This window comes from Elgaria multicarinata, chromosome 2 (assembly GCF_023053635.1).
Source record: "Elgaria multicarinata webbii isolate HBS135686 ecotype San Diego chromosome 2, rElgMul1.1.pri, whole genome shotgun sequence".
Taxonomy (NCBI): domain Eukaryota; kingdom Metazoa; phylum Chordata; class Lepidosauria; order Squamata; family Anguidae; genus Elgaria; species Elgaria multicarinata.
Genome location: NC_086172.1, coordinates 90,449,058 through 90,465,388, shown reverse-complemented (window position 1 = coordinate 90,465,388; position 16,331 = coordinate 90,449,058). Strand labels below are relative to the sequence as shown.

At 45.9% G+C, this 16,331-nt stretch overlaps 1 protein-coding gene and 1 long non-coding RNA gene across 2 annotated transcripts in view; one reads left to right on the top strand and one right to left on the bottom strand.

Moving 5' to 3' along the window:
- LOC134392656 (uncharacterized) overlaps positions 1-16,331 on the bottom strand; it is a 284,868-nt gene that overhangs the window by 164,178 nt on the left and 104,359 nt on the right. The window lies entirely within an intron of this gene.
- On the top strand, positions 5,866-6,621 carry ASCL2 (achaete-scute family bHLH transcription factor 2). The gene has a single exon (XM_063115829.1). The coding sequence runs from the start codon at positions 5,866-5,868 to the stop codon at positions 6,619-6,621; it is 756 nt and encodes a 251-aa protein (XP_062971899.1).

The window sequence follows — 16,331 nt, the reverse complement described above, 5'->3', positions numbered from 1 at the left end:
AAGTGCAATTGTGCAAATGCACACCTTGCCAGTGCTGCCACCTGATAAACCAGGGACAATGTAAGATCAAGCAGCCCTCCCAAGCTACGAACCCACAAATCAGGGTTTCTACAGACCAACAAAGAGCAATAGAGCTGAGTGTCATCAGCACATTAGTGTCACCTTTCTCCAAATGATCTCTCCCAGCAGTTTCATGTAAATGTTAAATAACATGGGGGACAAGATAGAACCTTGTGGGACCCCATAGGCCAACAGCCATTGAGTTCAACAGTACTTCTCCAATACCACCTTGTGTATGTGACACGACAGGAAGACCAAAATCACTGCAAAACATCACCCCAAAGCCCACCCTGGCAGAAAGCCCAGAAAGTAGATGGTAGCAGCTGAGAGGTCCTGGAGAACTAGTAGGATAGCATTACACTCATCCAGTTCCTGACAGAGGTCAGTCCTATATCCTGGCCAAATGCCCAATTGAAATGGGTCCAGATAATCATGATCATTCAGATGCATCTGGATGTGCAACACCACCACCTCAATCACATTAGCCAGGAATGGTATGTTTGAGACTGGCCAATACCTAGACACATCTCCAGAGTCAAGGGAAAGTTTCTTTAGTAAAGGCTTTATTACCACCTCTTTTAAGCAAAAGAGAGCAATTGCCTCCTGCAAAGAAGCATTAATGATTCCCTTTAGCCAATTTAATTACAAAAGAAAGGCAAGGGTTGAGTACACAGGTAGTAGCTGTCACTTCTCCCTTTAAAAAGGGGGTTAGACTAATTCAAGGAGGATGAGCCAATCAATGACAACTAGTCATGATGACTACATACAACCTCTAGTATCAGAGGCAGTAAGCCTGTGTACACCAGTTGTTGGGGAACATGGATGGGCAAGTGCCATTGCACTCATGTTCTGCTTGTGGGTTGCCCACTAAGAGCAGTTTGCCTACTGTGTGAACACAGTGCTGGACTAGATAGGACTTTGATGTGATTCAGTAGGGCTGGGCTTTTGTTCTTATATTTCTGCAAATTGCTGATTTGCCGAATTCCTTTGAGGCAGAAGTCAGAGCGGTCCTTGAAGCCATCACAAGACTGTCATATAACAAAGTACTTTACTGGAGGACTGGAGGGTAACTAATGTAACACTATTGCCTTTTATATAGGCATCAGGGACTGCAGGAAGTGGGGAGCTGAAACATGCAAACCTTTTCCTTAAAAATCTGTAAAATGCTGGAAAGCATAATTAAAGCTATAGTTATTGAATATGTTGACAAACAAGCTGAATTGCGGAAGAATCAGCATAGTTTCTGCAAAGGGGATTCCTACCTCAGTAACCTTTTTAGTGTAAGGATTATCTAGTGGGTTGCCATATACTTGGACTTCCAAAAGGCTTTTGACTTAGTCACCCATCAAAGGGTCCTCAGAAAACTTAACATCATGGATCAGCAAATAGTTAGAAAAACTTAAGAGTAAATCAACAGTTCTTAAAAAGTTGGGATGTAAGAAGTGGGATCCTTGAAGGATCTGTACTGAGACCAATAACTCTTAATTTATTTATAAATGATCTGGAATCAAGGATAAACAGTTAGATAGCCAAGTTTGGGAATGACACCACATTTTTCAGAATGGTGAAAATCAAAGCAGGCTGCAAAGAACTCCTAAAGGATATTTCCAAATTGGGGGCTGGGTCCAGATCCATTGTTCTGCCTGTGGAAGGATAGCACTTGTGTAACACGACTCCATGTACTCTCTTCCCATTGAATGCAGCCTTCACCCCCTGCCCATGCACCCGCCTCCCCATTTGCTCCAGAGGTTCCCTCAAACCTTTGGAGTAGATTTCAAAGACACACCAGGGTTTGCAAGGGAGAGGAGATGATGGGGAAGTTCTATTCTGCAAATGGTATCCTTCCACTGGTTGAACAATGGATCTGGATCTAATCCTGGGTGAATGGGAAAGAAAAGGCTCCCCCCCCCCCCCGCCTGGGAAATTTAAAACCTGTGGTTTTCGCAAGAGAGGAGCCCTTAGAACTACAGCTAGGAGTTTCACTAGTATCCCATTGGGTCTCAGAAGCAAGCAGCAATCAATATTGAATCAGATACAAGATTTGCTTACAGTGGTATCTTGTGCTGAAGTGGAAAGAACTATTCAAGGAGTGATGTAGCAGAGAGAACTTTGAAATACAAAGCATTATATTTTGGCAACAACTGGCCTTTTAAAAAATCCTTTTGATTACTTCTTCAAAACTACAACTCAGCGCAAAGTTGATGAAAGGTTTGTATGTGGCAATTAAAGAAATGTTGCATAGAGGGCTTGTTATTATATAAACAAGTGTAAACTGAATACAGTAGCATCAACAATTTATGTGTTTGCAGGGGAACAAAAAGGCAACGCTTTATTGTGTTTTCTCTTGCAAGTTCAGCCAGGGAAAGTGATCCTGAGAAGGATGGCCAGATCTACACCAATGTCAAATCATTACGAATGTGGAATAAAAAGCAGGAAATATGAAAGTGGTATATGGAATGTGGATTATGCCCCAACAGTTATCAGTGCAGTTCAATACCACTATAAAGCAGGAGTGTAGATCTAGCGATGTGTCAGTAGGTATATGCATTGATGGAATGGATGGAAGAGGTGTGTGTAGGTGAGGTCAACACTATTATTATTATTATTATTTATTTATTTATATAGCACCATCAATGAACATGGTGCTGTAGAGTAAAACAGTAAATAGCAAGACCCTGCCGCATAGGCTTACATTCTAGTAAAAGATTTGGCACTCTGCACTGCCTTTTCCTGTATTCCTGTCAATAGTTTTATAGTTACTGCAACCTTGCTCACCCGTCTTAGCAAGTATTTGTCTGTGGGGAAACGTGGACCAAGTGATACAGTATGTTATATTTTTGTGTACTAAATGGACCCAGTCACAAAATCACGATTTTGTGAAAAATACAGCAAACATCAAGGCACTCTATGAAGCAATGCACTAACTGCTATCCACAGGACACATTCACAACTGACACACTGGAACTGGAAAAATCTATGAATTTAATCATGAATTTATTTGGTATGAAGTGATTAGAAGGTAGAGAAAGGCTGCAATTTGATACCTTATTTGAGAGAAAAAGCCACTGAACACAATGAGATCTACTTCTGAGTAGACATGCTTTGGATTGCATTGTTAAACTGCAATCTTAAGAATACTTATTAGCGACTAAGTCCCATTAGATAGTCAGACTTACTTTAAAATGTGGAAGTGTGGTTGTGCGGCAAGTTCCTCTGTTAGTTCAATATGTCAGGGGATTTTTCCTTTAAAAACCCACTTTCTTTTAAATTAAGTTTTCTGCAGAAGACCTTTTAGACTTCTGCTTCATGTTAATCACTGCTGTGAATCTGTAGCCTTCGGATAAACATAAGGTGATAGAAGGGGGTGATCCATACCCCATGAGCAGAGCCCTCTTCTTATATGCATATGGTCCCTCCCAGGTTCTATGACATTTCTTGTTGAAGAATCTCAGGTTGCAAGCCTGAGGCAGACTTCTGATTGTAACCATTGATTGCTCCTAGTAGGTCATAGGATAGACGGTTGGTCTGACTCAATATAAATAGAGCTGTGTATGCTCTGTGAAAGAACCCTGCAAGCATGGCATTCGACACTAGGTGCAAAATTCCAGCATTCACACCCAGTTCTATCCCTCCTTGCCTGGTTGAGAATTGGAGATTCTACCAGCCATTGCTCCAACATTTTCTCTTTGTAGCCATGAGAGATAGAAACGTTCCTTTTTTTTAAAAGAGGAAATTATGCTCCTAATACTAGATCCCATTTTTTCCTTTCCCATGCCCTTATGGAATATACAGAATATGCTCAGCCCTGTGGTTTTGGATTAACTCCCTTGTTCTGGACACTGGGAAATCCTAACAAGATTCAGGACTGACTTTAACACGAGCACATGGTGGAGTGGGATGGGAGGAAGCAGGCATGTGGGCTGGAGTGTCCCTGCTCCTGACCTCCAGGTCTTCAGTTGAATATCTAGATAGAGCCAATGTCCATATGCAGGATTCTTTCTGCACAATAGGAGACCATAAAAAGCAGTGCTACCAACCACATAGAGAGCCCCACACACTTACCAACCAAGTTCAGACGATCAGTGAGGGAAACAACGCGCCGTGTCGCCCAAACAACAGTGGCAGTGGTGGCTTCATCACCACCCTACAGCCCACGCCTTGCAGTAGGGGGGTGAGACGCAACCCGCACTGCGTGCCCTGGGCTCAGAGGACATGGTAATCCATGACATGGCACCGATAATGAGGGAAATGCCCGTTGCGCAACCAGCACGTGCTGGGGTGAAGGGAACAACTCATATTGCATTGCTTCCCTCTGCTGATTGTCTAAAAGGAGCCACAGTTATATATGCAGTTAGGGATGGATGACTCTTGGTAGTTTCGCTCTTTTCCCCATTTGAATTTTTTAAACCTCAAGTTCTTTCCCAAATGTTTGTTTATTTTATTACATTTCTATACCATCCAACAGCTGAAGCTCTCTGGGCAATTCAGGGTTATGAATAACTTTGCAAAATCTAGTAAATTATTATTTAAAAAAACGAGCTGAGATGAAATTCTCACCCATCTGTCCCAGCCAAATTCAATGGACACAGCTGTTCTCAGCATGGGGAGGACCATGATATGCCTGCCCGCCTATATAGCTGTTATAGTCTAGGAGCTTGTCAGAAGAGTAGTGGCAACGTTATTCAGCACTAACATGGTTGAATATAAAGAATTGATTTAAACCCAGGCATTTAAGTGTTAAGCACTCAAAGCCCTGAGCTCCGATGGAGGAATCTGTCTGTTTTCCCCACACTTGAATTGTTTTTGGTTTCCCATTCTTTTTGTTCCAAATGCAGAGAATGAGTTGTAGTACATTCCTCTCAAAACTGAACTGATGCAAAAGTCCTTATTCGTCCCTAAGCCCAGGGGATGCTGCCTCTCCGCTGAACGCAGGAGCAGCCAGGGACACTGCAGGCAACCCTGCTCTGCTTTCATTGCAGCAAAATCGGTGACAGCCCAGTCAAGGTGAACAGTACTAGGGAACAGCAGACGCAAGTTTTTCCAGATTGAGACAGCTGCCTAGGCTGATACGAGGACGCAGAGAGAGGGCTTCTCGCTTCCCTCCGCCCCCCAATCCGGCCAGGCCCCCTCAGGTGTATGGGCGAGACCTCCTCAAGTGTTTGAAGAGAAGCGCACTAGGGCAGGTCTGCGGCCAGCGGCGGCTCCCCGGGGAGGTCTCGCCCGTCCTCGCGCACAGCTCACAGGTGCTAGAAGGCGAGCGAAGGAGCATGCCCAGACCCCGACCTGGCCGCATTGGGATGCAAATGAGCCCTCGCGCGTGCTCCTCGCAAGGAGGAGGGATTGTTTATGGAACCTCTGCCGGGAGCCACGCGCCGGGCGCACGAAGTTGCCAAGCGAGCTTCCCATTGGGTGGGAGGCGACTCGGGAGCCAAGCGGGCGGCGGGGGGTTGTGTGTGTGGCGCAAGGCGCGTCGCGTGCTGCTCCCGGGGGCCCGCGAGCGGCGGCAGCAGCCGCGCGTGTTGATAAGGGGCAGAGCTGTGAGGGACTCGCGGCAGAGGTGCCTTGACAGCGCGCAAGGGAGCAAGATTGTTGGCGAAGAGGGAAGAAGTGAACGAGCGGGACATCTTCCTTCCAAGCCGAGCCGGGGCTTTAGCGCAGGGGACGCGCAGCCAACGCGTGTATCTCAAGGGAGCGGAGAATCCCTCTTCCAACCGCATTTTTCTTCCAGCCACCGAATTTTGTCTTGCAAAATTTGGAGCAAACTGCACTCGCGCGGAGGCCAGCAACAGGGTAGATGCCCCAAAGATGAACGGTGGGGCAGTAGCAACGGCCATGCAACAAGCAGCCCACGCTTGCAAAAGTTATCCGTTGCACGGTTGCAGCAGTAGCAGCAGCAACGGCTCCGTGGGGATCAAGCTGCAGGCGGGGCAGAGCGCGGGCTCGTCTTCGTCCGAGCAGCAGCAGCAATGGGTTGCTGCAAAGAGCTGCCCGGGGCCGGCTCAGCCGTCCTCCTCAGCGGTGCGCTGCAAAGGCTCCAAACGGCGCTCGAGCTCGCCGGAGCTGCTGCGCTGCAAGCGGCGCCTGGCGTTCCCAGGCCTGGCAGCGCAGCAGAGCGGCGGCGCGGCAGCCGTGGCGCGGCGCAACGAGCGCGAGAGGAACCGCGTCAAGCTGGTCAACCTGGGCTTCCAGACCTTGCGCCAGCACGTGCCCAACGGCGCCGCCGCCAAGAAGATGAGCAAAGTGGAGACGCTTCGCTCGGCCGTGGAATACATCCGCGCCCTGCAGCAGCTGCTGGACGAGCACGACGCCGTCAGCGCCGCCTTCCAGGACGGGCTCCTACCCCCCGGCGGCCTCCCCGCCGCCGTCGCCGCCGCCTGCGCGGGCGGAGGCAGCGGCAGCTCGTATTCCTCCGCCTCGCCCTCTTTCGACGGCCGCGACGGCAGCTCGGTGCCCGGCTCACCGCACTCGGCTTATTCCTCGGACGAGAGCGGCTACGAGGGGGCGCTCAGCCCGGAGGAACAGGAGCTGCTCGATTTCACCAGCTGGTTCGTGAACTACTGACGGCGCCCTTCCTCTCGCCTCTCCCGCCCCCGAGCAGGTAAGGGCCGCTCGGCGCGCTGCAGCGAAGCCAGCCCTCCCCGCTACGCCGTAAACTTCTCCCGAAACGCCGCGATCGCTGCGCGCGAAACATCGCGCGTCGAGGAGTTGGTGCTATTGCACGTGAACGGAGCGGTTCGGTGCATGCCTCCTCGGAGGCGCCCCCACCCCGCAATGTTCCATGAAGCTTGCCCCCATGGGGGTTTGGGTTGCAGCCGGGGACTGCGATTCTGCGCGCCCTGACCTGGGGGGTCAGTCCCACTGAACGTAGGGGAGGGGGAGCTTGCTTTTGAGTACACCTGCGTACGATTGGGCTGAAAAGTGGGAGCGTTCCCCAACATCTTGCTTCCAGACGGGCCTTTTACTGTGCAGTCTCACGGGCCTTATTCAGGAATTTTTTCAAGGAGTCCAGACCACTTTTTCTTTAAAAAAAGAAAAGAAAAAAAGACGGAGGGGCTGCCAATCAATACCTTTTGATTGTTTTCAGTAGGAGCCCCCCTTCTGGAAGCAGTGTGTGTGTGCGTGTGCTTGTGTGTGATGTTCTCATTGTAGCCAATGAAGTCATTGCAAGAGACTTCTAGGGTGAGGCTCCCTTCACATGACCCTTTTAAACTGTGTGTTTTCATTAGCCCACTGTTACTGCTGTGCCATCTCCATCAGCCTTGGCAATAGACTTAGGCACATGCTTCTGCTGCAACAGCAGCAGCAGCTTGTTCCTGTCATGCAGGATTGGGTTTTGGCACATGTTTGCAAAGGCAATCTAAGGGTCACCTGGGCTGAGTCCATCCAGCTTGTGGTGGCACCACACACACACTTGGCTCAGTGGTTAGAGTGTTGGACTGGGAGTCAAGAGATCCAGGTTCTACACTCCACTCGGCTATGGAAACTTTCACGGTGACTTTATTTATTTATTTATCTATCATTGCATTTATAGTCTGCTTTTTTCCTGCAAGGAACCCAAGGTGGCATACATAATCCTCCTCCTCCTCTCCATGTTATCCTCACAACAACAACCCTGTGAAGTGGGTTGGGCTGCGAGTCTGTGACTGGCCCAAAGTCACCCAGTGGGTTTCCATGGCTGAGTGGGAACTGGAACCCGGATCTCCCAGCTCCCAGTCTGACACTCTAGCCACTACACCACACTGACTCTCAGACTTTGGACCAGTCACAGATTCTCAGCCCAACCTACATCACAAGGTTGCTGTTGTGAGGATAAAACGGAGAGGAGGAGGATTATGTATGCCGCCTTGGGTTCCTTGGAGGAAAAAAAAAGCAGGATATAAATGCAATAATAAATAAATAAATGTGACTAGAAATTACCCTGACTGACTGAAAACCAGGGCTCATGCTGTTCTGTGAATCTGCCCTGAGGGATTGGAGATTGCATTCAGCCACAGAGTATGCCAGCCACTGGTTGTGTGATGGGGATTGTAGTCCAACACAACTAGAAAGAGGGTGCTGGGTTGGAGAAGACTGGAGTACAACAACGTCTCATGAAGCCTGGAATAAATGGGCTGTGGTTTGCATTTAAACCCCCACCTGCGGTCCTGATTACTGTGCAAGTCTTAAGTTCCATTGAAATGAGGGGGCTCCCTGTCAATGTGCTTCAGAGTTGGTGTGCCAGTGGCCTTGATCTTCTGTTGAATATGTTTCTCTCTATGAAGAGGGAGGGGCATAGTGCCCAAGCTGATTTCACTTCAAAGGTGTGGACCAATTTGATTGGTAACTTTAAACCTTGAGATTTCTGGTTGGGTACTGTTTGCCCTTAAATTCCTTCTCGTTTTGCGTTTTGATTCAGGAAGAGCTTTGCGATTAGTTATTTGGAAAGGACAAAAATATAGTCTTGGCAGCAAGTTTGTACTGCAGATTAACTGATTCTTACTGCAATCACTTAGTGCAGAACTTCAGACTTAAAGCGCAGTCCTATGCACGTTTAGACAGAAAAGCACGTTTAGAGAGAAAACAAGTCCTACAACTCCCAGCATTCCCCAACCTGCCATTTTTTTCTATCTAAATATGCATAGGATTGCACCGTTAGTCATTTATTTGAGAGTATAGGATTGCAATAAGGCCTATTGATTTCAGTGGAACTTCCTTCTAGATATGCTCATTTATTGCAGCTTTACATGCAAGAAACTTCAGACAAAATGCTATTACTGTTCCCCCACCCCCAATCACAAATCCAGTCAGATCTTCCGAAGGAAAGCAGGAAGAAGGTAGATGTATAGAAGACTTGCTTGCCATACTGAAATAACAGTGAACATATTGAAAGAGCATATAGGCCAGACTCTGCTTTTACTGACATTAAAGACAATAATGGTGCAATCCTATGCATGTTTAGACATAAAAATATCCTATAACTCCCAGCATTCCACAGCCAGCCATGCTGACTGGGGCATGCTGGGAGTTGTAGGGCTTTTTTTTAATGTCTAACCATGCATAGGATTGTGCCCTAAATCATTTCAACAGGAATTTGTAGAGAGTTTTAAAATGCACTGATTAGTCTAGATATGTGACCAGGGAGACAGTCCCAGACATCTCCCCTGAGTTCTGTTGGATCTGTCAGTTACATGTTCCTAATGGCCTCTCTGTTTTCTTTTGTAGCAACACTGAAAGCCGTGCTATATAGAACCTCAGTACCTCATTGTCCCAGGCGCCTGTTAAGATGCAACAGAAGAGCAACAAGGACTCTTAATTTAATATGCTTCCTACTTTCCTCAAGCCTCATTACAAAGGATGTTTGATGGTCAGATCTTTGTGACCACATGGCATCGTGGTTTCAATGTTTTTTCATGAAGCAAAAGACTGGTGGTTTGTGATAATTCTTTCTTTCTTTCTTTTTAAAAAAGTGCAATTATGTAAATAGATAATAGGGACCAACATTTTTACCTGCTGTTGTACAGTAGTTTATGGTGCCCTCTGACTCTTGAACGACCAATGAAAAGGTTTATTTGTTATTCCAGTGGCAGATGGAGATCTACTGGGCTTCCACTTGATGTGTGCATTTTATATGGAAGGGGTGAAATGATTAAAACTTGATGCTTCCTTTTTTTCAAGGGGAAGGGGACTATTGTAATGTCAAAAACAGACTTTCTGTGTGTAACTTGAACTGCCTATGAAAACACTGTTAATATGAAGACTTATTTTTGTACAAAATTATCTTTAGAAATTGCAAGAGGAGAGGAAAGATTTGTAGAAGTTGACTACACTCTTTACTTCTTAACACTGCCAGCTAGGATGTTTTGAGAACTTACACAACTTAGATAAGTTTCCTAACATTTTATACTAAAGGAGTGGAAAATTCTTCGTCTTAAATATGATGTCCACATTTGTGTTTGTTTGTTTGTTTTTGGGACTGGTGTGAAGGTTCATTTCTCTGGAGCAAAAGAAAACCCTGAAGTTTTATTTTTAATGTATTGAAGGTATTTTTGTATGCACTTGCTAGATTTGTTGAGATGTGTGTGTGTGTGTGTGTGTGTGTGTGTATGCAGTTTTTAAAAGAGTATCCTATTTTATGTAAATCAACTTTATAATAAAATCTATTTATAAATAAGCTGCTGTTATTGTAGCTGTGCACCTCTGTCCTCCTGGCTGTGGAAAGGGGAAAGCCACAGGGAAGAATATACTTACCTACTGCTTAGGGTCTTCACAGACTATTACACTGTTATGGGTAGCATTATCCCAACCCCGAAAGTGGTCTGTATCTTAGCATTGGAAGGGATTCTAGAGTCATAAAGACACCCTTCTTCATTGACATCAAATTGACTAAACTAAACCATCCAAGGTAAATGTTTAACCAGCTTCTTGGGGTGAGGTGGGGGACAAGATAGGGGACACAACAACACAAAGACTTTAGGACTCAATTCTATGCATGTTTAAACAGAAAAATGTTCTACAGCCACCAGCATTCCTCAGCCAGCATAACCATTTCTCCATCATATTGGCTTGGCATGTAAGCTAGTGCCATTGTCAGAAATAAAGGCCAAATGCGTAGGACAATTACTTTATTAATGTGTCTTTAGTGTTTGGGGAATCATCAGATGGGGGAAATCGCATTTCCCTACCATCACAAACCGTTGCTCTGCTCTCTGCTTCACTTCCGCATTTGGGGATGAGCTCAAATTTCACGGGGGAGAGTGCAGAGACCATGTGGCCCCTACAGAACAATGGGAACAGTGCTCGTTATAGCAGAACTTTCCTGCACATGGCAGCAATTTCGGGCTTATTTAAAAAAAGTCAGGTTTTCTGTGACTTATTTTAAGACATGAAAACAGGGAAATGGAGCAGGAGACACGTGGCAGGATCACTGCGTTGTTTAAATGACCCGTGAAGATCTGTAAATGGCCAGTCGTGAGAGTGGGGCAAAACACTCATCTGATGACGCTCTTTACATGGCAAACAATTACAACAAAGTGCAGTATCACACCGGGGGGGGGGGGAAATTGCATTTGTCCCTCATTACTTCCTCTTTTGAAAGAGGAAGTAAACAACGTGGATGTGGCCCATTCAGTGGGCTGTTTTGATCACTCCGCTTCTCCTGCACACAGCAGGAGATAGTGGCAACTTCCATCTTTAAAAATAAGTCAGACTTACCGGGGTGTTTTTTTTGTCGCATGAAGAAGGCTAGAAGGAGCGGGAAGTGTGCGGGAGGCAGACAATGTTGTGAGAGGGACCCACGAAAATCTGTGAGTGCCCAGTAATGAGCGTGCAATAAAACACTCATCTGATGGTGCTCAGAGTTCTGAAGTGACTTTGGTGAGTGGGACAGCTTTTTTTATGATCAAAGGCATAAGCATATACGCAAATGCTTATCTCTTCTGACGAGAATGTTTTACAACTAAAATCTTAATGTGAGTAGTATTCACCATACTTACTATGTTGCTGTATTTTTTTCATCAGTGGAAGGGAAAGCCCACAATTTCCATGAGGCTTTGCTTAAGACAAAACAACCATTGTGTGTTACTGTCTTAATTCTTAGCAAAGATATGGTGTCATTAATAAATCCAAAACTAAGTAAAGGTAAAGGGGTATCAAGCCATCAAGAGTGGCCTCGGGTTTGTGTCCTATGATAACTGTTTGGCAATCAAAATCTAGATCAGCTTTCCCTAACGTGCCTTCCAAATGTATTGGACTACTACAACTTCTATCAGCCCCAGCCAATGTGTCCATGGTTCAACACATCTGGAAGGTACCAGCTTGGTGAAAGTTGATCTAGATCATGTCTGAATGGACTTCTTTTATTGAGCTGGATTAAAAGGCTTAGAAGTCCAAAGTAATGTCGAAGACAAGGGTGGCAGTAAAGTGAAGGCTGGCACGAGGTCTTTGTGTTGTGATGCCTCCTGTTACTCTTTGACTGCTTGGAATGGAATAGAAATTTCAGCTCCATTGAAGTTGGTTGTACAGTGTTAACAAGGGTGTCAAAAACTGGCTCATTGTTAACTGGAGGTAAGCATAAAGGGCTGATGAGCAGACAATTTCGTTTGTACCCGGAGGTTACTTAGGAGTATTTCAAATGAATAAGCATCAAAGGTTTGTCAGGATACCTTGTGTAAGAGTCATCTTGCCTCTAGCTTTATTTTGAAGGCCTCTTTCAGTGTGTAGAGTTGTCACATCCAAAAGAAAATGAGAGAGTGTGTGAGACACACATTTATTACACAATTTCATTCTTAAAATATTCATATGTTTAATTGTCCTGCAGAAGCCACAGAACCACAAGCCAAAGCAATACCAACACAGAGAAGTCCCAACCTGAAACTCTTTTTGAACAGTATTCTCAGGCTGTTCTGGCCACGTTCTGCCATTTTATTTTATTTTAATGTGTTAAACCCTTCCATGGTTTTGGATTGGAATATATTTTGTGTACAGATCAGCATCTGGGCAATAAGAGACCAGCTACAACACACTCACAAGCTGTGCAAGCTTCCCCTTTCCATGCTGATCGCCTCTCCTGCCCCAAGTCAAGAGTACTTTGGTAATCAAGGCTGAAATCTGCAGACCACATATTGCACAGTAGTTGTAGAAGTGCCCCATAGGCTTTAGTTCAGGCTCTCATTAAACTCGGCAAGGCTTTATTTGGTAGAGTTTCCTAATTAGTAAGGCCTTGCTAATTTGAACTTAGCAGGTCTACGTCAGGCAGTGTCTTGTGGTGGTGGTGGTGGTGGAATGAAACAAGTATGAGAATATTTAGTGTATGTGTGTATTTTAATCCAGTATATGCACGTTTTGGATTTGTATAGCTCATGGAAAGTCCCTGTTCAGATGTAACAATAAACCAGAATTCTTCATAGAGTTCTGACTTATCAGGAACTGATGCACACTCTTGATTGCTACTGCTTAGTTCCTCCTGCCAGTGGGAGGAGCTAAATTAACCGGGAAGCCTTAATCTGTGGTTTGTTTAGCCATGTTCCTGTCCGAACTGGGATGTGGCTGTCCTAACAAGGCAGAATAATAAACCAAGCTTTCGGTTTATGACTCTAGCTTGTTGGGAGAGCTACAAGATGGAGATCCCAGCTTGGGCATCATGCTAAACCGGGGTGGGCAACTTGTGGCCCTCCACATGTTTTAGCTTACAACTTCCATCAACCCTAGCCAACATAGCCAGTGGTGTGGGCTGTAGGGAGTTGTAGGCCAAAACACCTGGAAGGCCACAAGTTGCCCACCCCTGCACTAAATAACAAACAGATGAGACCCCCTGGCTTGTTTAGCTCTCCTGTTGCCAGGAAGCGCCAAGCAAGAGCAATCGACTCTAAATTCTGGCTTATTGTTACATCTGAACTGGTATATTTAACCAGCCTCTTGGGGTGAGGTGGGGGACAGGATAGGGGACACACCCTTGGAAGGAATACTTTGTTCCTGATTGGTTCACTAGTAGTTTTGTCTGGAAAGCAACTTCTTCAGAACCTTGTACAATATTCCTCCTTACAGACAGTTCAAAGGAAAGGCATGGTTTTGCTCAGTTTTGCTGGTAAGCAGGTCCCTATGCCAGGGCAGGAACAGTCACTGATGATCCTCCATTGCTTTGCAAGAGGTAAGGAGGCAATGGGGACTTTGCATCACTCATGTGTAGTTCTGGGGACCACTGGAGACCAAAGCAAACTTGCATTAACCATTTTGTCCAAAAGCAGTAGTTGAGACTTCTGCCCCCTTTGCCAGGAAGAAAATGTCGATGCAGATTTAGTGCCAAAAAGCTTTCTGACTGTAGCCAAGGTTAACCAGTCTTACGTAACGTATCTGTAGAAAAAACCAATGAAGTTTGGATGTGTCAAAGATATGTAAAGCTGTTAATGTCAACTACGGTTGCTATAACTAGACAACTTCCTTGAATTGCCTCCCAATCTCTGAAGGGTGTTTTAAATATTTGTAAGTATCAGCTGTGTAGCACAGGGTGTAGTAGATCAGCCTTCCCATCCCAGATGCATTGGACAACCATTCTAGGGGTGATGGGTTATGTATTTCTACACATCTGGAGGGCACTAGATTGGGGAAGGATGGTATTTTTTGTGGTGCAAATTTGCCCTATTGAGAATCTCAGTGTTTTTAAAAGGAAATATTTATATCCCTCATCAATCGCAGATGAAATGTTTGAAATACATTGGTTGTTGTGTCTCCTGAAGCCCCAATGGTAGAGGGACCCTGGGACAGGGTTGCAGTGGTCAGGGTTTGGGATCCCTGTGTCTCTTAGTGTCCAATTCCTTTCTTCTACTTCACTCTGTCCCTCTCCTCCTTCTTTTATTCTCTTCCACTTGTGTTATCAAAATGTTCTGATTTCTGTGAATACCTAGAGGCTGCTGGCTCCAAGGTCAGTGGGGCAGTGAAACTGCTCTGGGTACCAGTCAGAACTCTGACGGGGCTATCCAAGCACCTTGAAGAGCTCCTTTAGAGTTCTTACTGGTTCCGGCTGAAACCTGGAGAAGATTCCCCACCCCACTGATATCGGAGGCACCAGCCTCCACTGCCTAGACATTATAATCAGAATAAAATTATTGAAATGTGTAGCGTTTCTCCTAAACTCTGAGGGGTTTTTTTTTTAGGCATGTGCTCCGCTCCGATTAGAAGCACAGAAACAGGAGCGAATTGGCCTGCTCCGCCTTGCCCAGAGGTGGAGTAGAAGCGGACCGCGGACCCCTAGAAGCAAGGCGAAGAGAAGTGCCCATTTTTTGGAGCTCCTCTTTCAGGCGGACCGCTCCGATCGCCATCTTGAAACATTTCGCCCAAAGGATTGCATTGCGGAAAAGAATCGGGGATAACTGGGTTGTTTTTTAAGCTATCGTTCTGAAAATTCTTGTGCTCAGAGAGTCGTGAATGGGGGTCATTTTGAGACTACTCTCAGCTCTCTGCGTGGTGCGGGTCGCGCGCTAGAATTTTTTAAAAAATCGGCAGGAAAAATACCTTTTTCGAAGGGCTGAGGGGCAGAGTCAACTCCCGGTCATGATCACATGATCCCAAAGTTGGAGGAGGGGATAGGCAAAACGGGTAACTTGGGATTCTGGGAAACTTCTCTTTCTTAATCTAAACGGACTTTTCCCAGTGTTTTTTAAAACAGTAGCCCCACCAAATGCACAAACACAACCTGAAATCATATACTAAGCCAATAATAAGAGAGCACTGCTACCCACCCTAACTTTGGGGAACAACTGAAAAGATGTGGTGCAAGGGGATGAGCTCCCCTAGGGCATCCCATGTGGACGTGCCCCCAATCTCTCCTGTACTTGGAAGGCCATCAGAGCCTTCCAAAGAGAGTAACCCGGTGGAGCAATGCCTATCATGAGTTGAAGTGAACGTTCTACTTCTCTTAGTGGTGGAGCAATGCCTATCATGAGTTGAAGTGAGCGTTTACTCCTCAGAGCTGTTGGTGAAGCAATGGCTTTCATGAGTTGAACTGGCAGCTGCTTCCCCCTCCCCTGGGCACGTCCCCCTATTGCTGGTAAAAGACAGATATAGCCTTTTTAAAAAAGTTCTTCTTGTTGTTTATTCAGCAACACTGCTGCTTTTAATTCCACCCCTCCTTTGTTTATTTATTTATTCCATTTTATATGGCTTACTGGCTTATCCTTGGCTCACTTCCTTATGCCCCCAGAAATGTCTGCTGCCTGCCTGCCTACCTTCCCTCTCTCCTCCCCTGCCCGCCTCGCAGGGATGTTGTGTGTGTCTGGCTTTGACTCAGGGGAGAAGTCCTTCCTGCGCTTAATTAGACTTTTGGAAGCTCCAAATCCATTTTTCAAGTGTGGAAGAAGATTCATTTAGGTTGATCTCTACTCCCCAATTCATGGCATGTTGGGATTTCCTTTGAAATGGCCCCATTGAGATGTCTGCAGGTTTAAGCCCCGCCAAAAATCAGGGGATGATGGGACTGCCTTGAGTCTCGGCGTGCTTATATATCCCTGGATAAGCTTTCATGGTGGTGAGTTTGAGGTTTCTAACGTGCAAATTGACGGAGCTATGGAAAGGGGTGTGAAATGGTGAATGGGGTGCCCGATTTTCCTAAATTCCCCCAAAATCAGGGGATGATGGGACTGCCTTGAGTCTCAGCATGCGTATGTATCCCTGGATAAGCTTTCATGGTGGTGAGTTTGAGGTTTCTAACGTGCAAATTGACGGAGCTATGGAAAGGGGTGTGAATGGGGTGCCCGATTTTCATAAATTCCCCAAAAATTAGGGGATGATGGGATTGCCTT

Bases quoted from the DNA above. Each gene is read 5' to 3' on its own strand.
- ASCL2 (XM_063115829.1), top strand. From the start codon at position 5,866: ATGAACGGTGGGGCAGTAGCAACGGCCATGCAACAAGCAGCCCACGCT.